Below are 9,526 nucleotides of genomic sequence, written 5' to 3' on the forward strand. Positions count from 1 at the left end.
CAAATCCTCCCATGGCATCTGGTAAGAAGTAACTTCTGGTAAATGAGGCTTTTTTTTTTTTTTTTTTTACATTCATAACGACCCTGAGATGTAAGCATGATGGTTGTCATTATTTGAGATGAGGAAACCAAACTCAGATGTCAAATCATTTACTTAAAATCCCACACCTGGGACTTGAACCCAACTCTCCCACTTCCCCGTCTGCTGCTCATTCTTTGTTGCCCGAAATGTCCCAGTGATTCTACCAGAGTGAGGGAGGGGGCCGGGGAGGGGACAGGAAGTTGCTGACATTCTTTATTTCCTTGTTGTAGCGGCCTCCCTCCCTGCAGGAGGAGATTTCAGTATTGAAGACCCAGCCCCTTTGAGTTTGTCCTCAACTCATTTTTAAAGTCCTCTTTTCTTCTTTGCCCACAGCTTCCTGCCACTTTGCTCAGAAAAGTCTGCTGTCTTCCATGAAATACCAAAACAAACAGAAAAACAAGCCTTTGAACTGCTGTTTCGCCCCCTCCTGAGAGCTAACTTTGTCAGTTGTAAATTACCATTCTCCACACTTCTTTTGATCAGAATTAATCAGGGTCCAGAAACCCCCTGGGCATCTGTATTTAATCCACAAACAAGTCAACAATGTTCCATCCTAACAGGGGCTATTGTAGGAAAAGAATAAATCTCAACTTATTTGGCGTGGAAAGAACAGTTGGCCGTGAACTTTTTTGCACTCGTGATTTCCTTCCCTTCGGAGAAAGATTTTCCCGGGACGGGGAGTGTCCTCTGTCCCCCACGGAAGGAGCACACAGGCTGCGGAAGGAGCACTGATCCAGGGCTTGGAGACCTGGATTCTAGATCAGGGTCTAGTTCCTATGACCTTGCTGGGCTTCTTAGACAAGTGCCTCAACCTCTCTGGGCCTCAGTTTCCACATGGGCACAAGGAAGGAGGTGGACAAAAATGAGTGCTGAAGCCTCCAGCCAGCTTTCAAATTTGCTTAAAGAACATTAAAAATTGCTAAACAAAAGAAATGATAGTGGCCATTTCAGTTCAGAAAACAACGTTCTCCGGGTCTCCCTGGGCCCAGCATTGTTTTAATATCCCACAAATGGGACACATGGGTCCCCAGGCCCCAAACTGGGAAACGTCAAAATGGCATCTCCCCAACAGTGCCCAAGCAAAAGTCTGGTGACTCTGCCCCCACTTGTGAGCGGGGATGCTCCTGGTTCCTTTGAGTCCTTCCCCAAAGTGGCCTAGAGCCCCTGAGGGGGTTCCATATGAGCTCAGGAACATTCTCTTCTTAGCTCTCCCCTGGTCTCAACCATTCCTCTCCTCATCAAGCTTGACATTGTTGCCCTGTTTCTTCCTGTCTTAAGTGTGGCCAAGTTTGATTTACTGTTGGTCTACTCCATCCGTGTCCCAGATCTTGGCCCCTGAACTCCTGGTTTCTGCACTACCCTAAACATGGAGCGTAGGACTCCTGCCTGGACACGGAGAGGCCCGGCCCTGTGGTCTCTGGTCTTGCAGATACAATCACAGAGCTGAGAGTTTTCAAATTCTCACTGTGTGCATGGCCCTCCATTCTGCATGCATCATATCACATAACCCTGCCAGTGAACTACAAGGTAAGTCCCATTATTATTCTCTTTTTAATATGCCACAAAGAAAGAAAAAGAGAAAGAAAGAAAGAAAGAAAGAGAAAGAAAGAAAGAAAGAGAAAGGAAGAAGGAAGAAGAAAGAGAGAAAGAAAGAAAAAGAAAGAAAGAGAAAGAAAAAGAGAGAGAAAGAAAGAAGGAGAAAGAAAGAGAAAGGAAGAAAGAAGGAAGAAAGAAAGAAAGAAAGAAAGAAAGGGAGAGAGAAAGAAAGAAAGAAAGAAAAACCAACCCTTGGCAGGTAGCTTAATCTCTCTACTTCTAGCTCTCACGAACTAACAGGTTAGTGAGTCAGAATTTGAATGGGGCTGATGATTTTAAAATATGTCCACAAGGCATCGGAATAAACCCCTGGGACTTAATGGATGTACATAGCGAGGTATAGAAATATATATGTAGATACTTCTGGATATGTGCATATACACATATGAATATATGTGTGCGTATATCTACCCAGATCTATTTCCCAGCTCTGTCCTTTGAGGGGACCTAGAAACAAACGACCTGAGTAGCAATAACACCCTAGTGCCCAGATCTTGATTTCTAAATACCATTCTCTGCTAAAAGGAACCAAAACTCCTCGAAGAAACGGCTGATTCCAGAGCTCACACGGGAAATACACAAGATGAGTCTGGAGTGTCTTGGGCCAAAAAAAAAAAAAAAAAAGCAAAGTGCCCAAAGAATAATGACAGCGTATCAAAAGGACACAGACGCCAATTCGAAAGTGCTCCCACTTGGCCAAATCTGAGACAATGTCAACCTCACAATAAATGTGAAGAGGAAAGGATTATAACCCATTATAAAAACTGGGAACTCAAGAGTCTACACAGGTATAAATAAAAAAAATAATAATAAATGCCCTCCCTTACAGTAAAAAACCAGCAATAAAACGATGATGGAATTTTTTAAGTTTCTTTATTTATTTTTGAGAGAGAGCGTGAGCAGGGGAGGGGCGCAGAGAGAGAGAGAGAGAGAGAATATCCCGAGCAGGCTCTGTGCCCTCTGCACAGAGCCCGATGTGGGGCTCAGACTCGTGAAACCGTGAGATCATGACCTGAGCGGAAACCGAGAGTCGGATGCTGCACTAAGCCACCCAGGCGCCCCAGTGATGGAATTTTTTTTAAACACGCCGTCTGGCCAGCACAATAATAATTGATTCGGGGAAGGGTGATTAGTAGATGGCAAAACCAAGGGGTGAAAGTTTGAGGAAGAATCCTGCGGTGTTTTTGGAACCTCAAAGTATCTCTGCGGAGGACGCCTATCAAGTATCTTCATTACAAGTACCAAGTAACCTTAGTAACTTTGTAGGGGGCTCTGCCAGAGCGCCGCGATCAAGACTGACATCGCCAGTAACGGGCATCGACAGCGTGTGCCCCCGACGCGACGCTCTGAGAGGGTCACAGCCTTGCCTCTGTGGCGTCCCTGCCCAGAGCGCATGTCAGAATCTACGCAGCAGGAACGCGGCCTCCTGGAGGCCCTTTGCTAGTTACAAAAGAGCGTCAGGGGGTGCCGTACTTCCTCCCACTTCCTGTGGGGACGTGCAGGCCTTTGATCAGCCCCCAACGCGAGGACCAGCACCCCGCAATGGGCAACACCACCGGGACTTGCTGCTGCGTAAGCACCTACCTACTTAGCGGAAGCGCCGAAGACCGGTCTGCGCGTGCGCGCTCGCGCTTGCGCGCCTCCGAGGCGGAAACAGACACATACTGAGCACCGACTCCACCCCAGACGCTATTCTAGGCCAAGAGGACGGCGCGGCCAAGACAGAACGGATCTCAGCTCTTGTGGCCTTCGCTTCTAGGGTGATGTAGCTCTCCACGAGCTGGGAACCTCCAAGTCCACTCAGAATGTATCGAGCCGTGGAGTTCTTTGAACAAGGAGAAAGAAGAGGAAAAAGAAGGAAACAAACAACTTCGGTATCATGCACTCTCATTTCATCCCGACCCAAACCCCTGGGGCTAATGTACCCATTCCTCAGATAAAGAAACTGACGCTACGAGAGGGGCCCGAATGCAGACAACTAATAAATGTAGGAACTACAGTCTGAACTTGGTTCTGCGGAGCCTCAAGCCTGAGCAGTGTAACTCTGTGGGTCCGGTGCAGGCACCTGGAGTCCGCCAGCCCGGGTCAGGGCCTCTCAGGGCCGGATAATTGTTTGTGGCGGAGGCTGTGCGTGCACCGTAAGCTGTTGAGCCGTGACCTCTACCCGCGAGAAGGCAGGAGCACCCCACAGGCAGGTATGAAACCCAAAAGTGTCTCCCGACATGGCCAAGTGTCCCCTGGGAAACAAAGTCACCCCGGCCGAGAACCACTGGCCCGGGTTTAAATACTGACCCCGCAACTTAGTGGTCGCGTGACCTTGGATGAGCAACGTCACCTGTCTCTGCCTCAGTGTCCTCACCGGGAAGATGGACGGAAAACAGCACGTGAGGTTAGCGTGAGGACCAAACAGATTCAGGAAAGTGCTTGGCCGTCCACGTAAGGGCTCAGGACGCGGCTCTTTCTCCCGCTGCCCTCTGCCACCTCCCCTCCCCAAACGCGAAGCAGTGTTCAGAGCAGGTGCGCGGTGGAGGCTGGCTTACGGGTGGATATAGGACAGTGTCCGGTAACCAGCTAGTAGCAAATGGGCGAGGAGTCGTCTGATCCCGGCGTTAGCGCCTCTGCAGACTGCGGATGCCCTGACAGCCCTTCTCACCACCGCAGCGAACACGAAAGCCTCCGTGGCCAGACTGCCTAGGTCAGGTCCAGCTCAGCCAGTCAGGGGCTGTGTGACCCTGGGCTCGTTATTTAGCTTCCTGATGCCTTCCTTTCCTCGCCTGTAAAATGGGGGTGATGAAGGTCCTGCCCCGCCGGGGGGTGAGTGTGAATTAGCACGTGCGTGGTGCCCAGCGCAGGACGCACCCCCGTAGCGCCTGCTGTCGTCGCCTATTCCCGTTCTCGGCGGGAACCACCCACAGGGCTCCAGCCGCACTGACCTCCTCGCTCTCCTCCCGGCTGCCGTGCGTGGCCCCGTTTCCAGACGTCCCTCTGCCAGGAGCACCCTTCGGCCTAGACCTTAGCCTCGCCCCGACCCTTCTTCTTCGTCTGGGCTTCTCTGCATTGGGCCTCTCCTTTTTTTTTTTTTTTTTTTTTTTTTAGAGAGGGCGAGGACGAGCCAGGGAGGGGAGCAGAAGGAGAGAGGATCCCAACCAGGCTCCATGCAGAGCCCAACGCGGGGCAGAGTCCAATGCGGGGCTCAGTTCCACTGTGTCCCTCCTACTGAAACACAAGTTCAAGACACCAGAGCGTTTGATCGGTGACTGGATTCCCAGGACAGTGCCCAGCACATAGTAGGTGGAAATAATCACAAGAAATGATTCGAGACACTTTGCAGAAGGGACTTTCAAAGTCCCCACATAACCCATTTTTCCTAACACACAAATGGTTTGAACTGGGACATAGAATGTTTGCCCCATGCGCACACACACACACACACACACACACAAACTTGCTTGCAACAACGGTTCCTTTCAAATAGATTAGCTACCCTTTAGAGACTTCCAGACCAATAAGGGTCTCTCAAACTGCGTTCCCCGCCACTGTGGTCTCCAGAGAGAAGGGAATAAGGAATTGAGCCAAACGAGGACTCACAAGGTCAAAGACATCGGGAAGCAGGGCCGAATTCTCTCCTGCTTGGGGATCCACGCTGCACAGAAAAGCCCTAAGAAGCCTTGTAGAGGAAACAGATACTGTAGCCGGGTTTTCTGAGCTTACTTCACCCGAGACCCCGTCCATGACATCTGCATCCTGGAAAACAATTTGGGAAACAGTGTGCTAGCACAGGGGTTTCAACTTACAGAAAGTACGGCCCAGAGAGGTTACGTGCCTCACCCAAGGTCACACAGCCACCTTCCGAATCCGAGAGCAGGGCACTTCCCGTGGCCCCCAGTGTTTCCCTAATGGTGCACGTAGCCTTCAGTTCACACGAGGTCAAAAATTGAACACAGACTGCAGATTCTGAATCCAGTTTGACTCAATCATACATGCAAATTAGGGTACCAAAGTGGACTTGGTTTCAATCTCACCGTTCCAGAAGTGTTCATTCAACAAATATTTATGAAGCATCATGTGCCAAGCACTACACCTCGTGCAGCAAACAAGACGTGGTTGGGTTCAGCAGACCGGCAATAAAATTATCCCTAAAGAGACCAAAATGGATTGAACTGTCCTTGATAAGCCTGCTTCAAGGTAGGGACTTGTAAGAAATTACACATTCAGATTTCATTTGCTTCCGTGAACAATGCTCGCCTTTCGATCTAGCGGTACGAACAGGCTCTCAACTGGAATGCTTCTGGAATAAAACGCTCCCCTCTTCTGTGCAGGCTGCAGAGAGGAACAAAAAGACTGGGATGCGTTGGGCTCTTTTTTGTTGTGGAATACTTCAGCCAATAGATTTTCCCATTTCAAGTTCATTCAGATATCATCCCTGGCTCCTACATTTTCGTGGAAACGCGTGCCCTCATTTCCCATCGTCTACAAGTGAAAATGTCTATTTAAAACAGAGGTTTGTTTTTTAAAACATGTCCGCTCACACATTTCAAAGCCTTCCAGAAATGTTGATCAAGAGCCACGTAACTCTAAAACCCTGTAGGTTTGAGATTGAGAAAGATAAAGCTATTATTCTGCGTGATCTTTTCAATGAACTGATACGCCAACATCTGCCTAGGAACCGGGAGAATTATTTCACGTTATTTTTAAAAAGAAGATTCCAAATGAGAAAACACTATTAGAATTTCAGGCTGAAGAAGTCCCTATCTGATGCCGTGGTACTGAAGCCAGCTTTCAGCACAGACGTGAAAAGTGTGTATCTAAAAAAAGAAAGAAAGAGAAAGAAAGAAAGAAAGAAGAAAGAAAGAAAAACCTGAGGAATTGGAAGCTCTTCAATTGGAAGCAATTGGAATTGCTCCTGTGTGTACCTTTAAGGCCAACCTGTCTGCTAAGAAAATAAATGTGTGCTTCCAGACCAAGCCCAAACCTTCCCTGCTTGTAAAGATGCTCTCGTGGCTTCTCCAGGAGCGATCCTAAACTCCAGTTTAGGCAAAGCAAAGATAATCACCCCACAATCCACATAATTTGTGTTTATTAGACACCAGAACAAATCGGAAAGAGTTCCCCAGCTGTGGTAAAGACACACACAGAGGGCAGAAACTGCATAAACACAGGGCTACAGGAAGCAAGATACAGGAATGTCACCCGCACCCCCATCAGCACTGCACACACATAGAACCTGTTGTCTAAAAACCCACCAGACAAAAACAAGTCACTGAACAGTTCATTTGTGTAAAAGGGAGGGCGAGTATATTTTTTAAAGATCAACTGCGACTTTTTTGTTTGTCTTTTAAAGAACCAAACACCGCCTTCTCTTCTCTAACTGGACCCCCCCATCCGTTTCTGCTAGGCTGCAGTATATATTCCAAACCTTCTGCCAATTCTTACACCAACAAATCAGTCTGGTGACGTTTCTAAGCACATGGGCTCCTACACAGACACAGAAAATGTGATGAACTGAGCAGCACTGGACGTGTGTGTATGTATTCTTCATGCTTGTTAATGTCTGTGCAATTATATAGATCCAGAAGGGGCCTTTCTCGGGCACTCTACTGGAATCCGTTTGGGGTGAAGGGCGTTATTTTGCCTAAAGAAACCTCTCCCTCGCAGTCCAGCTCCCACACAGACTCAGCAGCAGGGTCACCATCCGGGGACGTCTGAGAGATCTGGGACATTCGATCGAAAGGGCTCTCCTCCTCCTTGTCCCCCTCCCCGTCCCCCGGGGACACGGCATTGGGGATCATATGGATGTAGGCAGCTGCGATCTCCTTGTGGAAGACGGTGTCCTGATTGTAGGAGATGAGTTCGTTGCTGATGTTCACCGTCTCCACCTGGGTGCGGGAGCACAGGTGACCGCACCCCAGCAGCTGCGCAAACACCTGCCGGAAGTCAGCGTTGAAGGCGTAGATGACCGGGTTGAGGGAGGAGTTGGCCCAGCCGAACCAGACGAAGACGTCGAAGGTGGTCTCGCTGACGCAGGGGAAGCCGGCCCCAGGACCCTCGCGGCGGCCGCTGCAGAAGGGGACCGTGCAGTTAAGGATGAAGAAGGGCAGCCAGCAGCACACGAAGACCCCCATGATCACCGACAGCGTCTTGAGGACTTTGGTCTCCTTCTTGATGGATGCCCGCAGGCTGGGGTCGGGCGCACAGGCTGCGCGGCCGCGGCAGCTCTGCGCGCGCTCGGCGGCCCTCTCCAGCGAGGAGATCCTGCGGATCTGCACCTGGGCGATGCGGTAGATGCGCGTGTAGGTCACGATCATGATGGCCACGGGGATGTAGAAGCTGATGAGCGAAGAGGAGATGGCGTAAGTTCGGTTCAGGCTGGAGTCGCAGTTTTCCGCCCTCGCCTCTGGCTCCCCTGCCTCCTCCCAGGGCGTCCCGTTGGCCGGGCCGGATGGCGGTGGCGCCTCGCCCCAGGAGCCTGCCTTGTCCCTGTGCCAGTGGAGTTGAACTGGGATGAAGGAGATTAGGATGGACAAGGCCCAGGCCAGGCCGACCATGATCAAAGCCACGCGCTGGGTCATCTTGCGCTCATAGCGGAAGGGCCTGGAGATGGCCCAGTAGCGGTCCACGCTGATGACGCACAGGTTCAGGATGGACGCGGTGGAGCACATGATGTCAAAGGCCACCCAGATGTCGCAGAAGGCCCCAAAGGGCCAGTAACCGGCCACCTCGGCGACCGCCTTCCAGGGCATGACCAGCAGCGCCACGAAGAGGTCGGACACAGCCAGGGACACGATGAAGACGTTGGTCATCTTGGCGCGCAGGTGGCGGCTGCGCACGATGGCCGCGCACACCAGCACGTTGCCCAGCAGGGTCCAGACGATGAGCAGGGTCAGGAGGCCGGCGGTGACCACCTGCGCTGCCCCCAGGGGCGCCGCCCCCTCCGAGCCCCCCACGGAGCCCCGCTGCGCCAGCTGCTGCTGCCTGAAGCGCGCCCGGGACGCGGTGCGGTTGCTCCCCGGCGGCAGCATGTCGGGCTCGGCGGCGGGGGCGGGCTGCGCGCGGTCCCAACTTCAGCCTTGCGTCCCCCGGGTGACCCCATCGGGCACCCGGGGGCTGAGGAATCCCCGAGCCCCGGGGCGGGGGACGCTCACCGTGCGCTGCGCCGGCGCCCGAAGTGCGCGGGGACCCCTCTCGCTTCCTCCAGCGCCTCCGGGTCGGCGGCCGCGTCGCGCCCCTCCGGCGCGGGCGCCGGGGGCGGGTGGCGGCCGGTGCGCGCCGGGCGGCGGCGGCGGCCGCGGCCGTGTCTGGTTCGCCGCCGGAGGAGCGAAGAGCCGGCCGGCACCGAGGGGGCGGGGGCCGCAAGCGGCCGGCGGCGGCTGGCACCGCCGCGCTGCCTCCGTCCCTCGCTGCACCCCGGGCCCGCGCCCCCGCGCCTCCGCGCTCCCCGGGCTCCCGCGCCGCCGCCCCACCTGTGCCGCGGCGCGCTCACTCTCCGCGCTCCGCCGCCCGAGCCTGGGGGGCGAACCCGCAGGTGCCAGAGGCGCTCCAGGGCCCGGCCGTCGCCCGGGGCCGGGGAGAACGCGCCCCGGGAAGACCAAGAGGCCCCCCCCCCCCCCGGCCCAGCCCTGGTGTCCTGGCCTCATCCGCGTTTGGGGAACGGGGGAGGTGGGGTGAGGGTGGGGGCAATCGCTGACTTCCAGACTGGGAGAGTTTGGAAGGTAGACAGCAGCCTGGGATTTCACAGACCTGAGACGCCTTCGGGACTTCATTTCTGGCTGTGTGACTTTGAGCCTTCGACTCAGCTTCACGGGGCCTTGGTTGCCTCATCCACAAAATGGGCTCGTGATTCTTGCTCCTG

The 9,526-nt window shown here is 53.3% G+C and overlaps 1 protein-coding gene across 1 annotated transcript; it reads right to left on the reverse strand.

Annotated features, from left to right (window-relative positions):
• Positions 1-6,737: 6,737 nt before the first annotated feature.
• DRD5 (dopamine receptor D5) lies at positions 6,738-9,065 on the reverse strand. Its single transcript, XM_019453704.2, has one exon. It carries the CDS (start codon positions 8,694-8,696, stop codon positions 7,272-7,274), a length of 1,425 nt encoding a protein of 474 aa, XP_019309249.1. The 5' UTR covers positions 8,697-9,065; the 3' UTR covers positions 6,738-7,271.
• Positions 9,066-9,526: the final 461 nt, after the last annotated feature.

This window comes from Panthera pardus, unplaced genomic scaffold, assembly GCF_024362965.1.
Source record: "Panthera pardus isolate Hobbes unplaced genomic scaffold, ASM2436296v1 HiC_scaffold_13, whole genome shotgun sequence".
Taxonomy (NCBI): domain Eukaryota; kingdom Metazoa; phylum Chordata; class Mammalia; order Carnivora; family Felidae; genus Panthera; species Panthera pardus.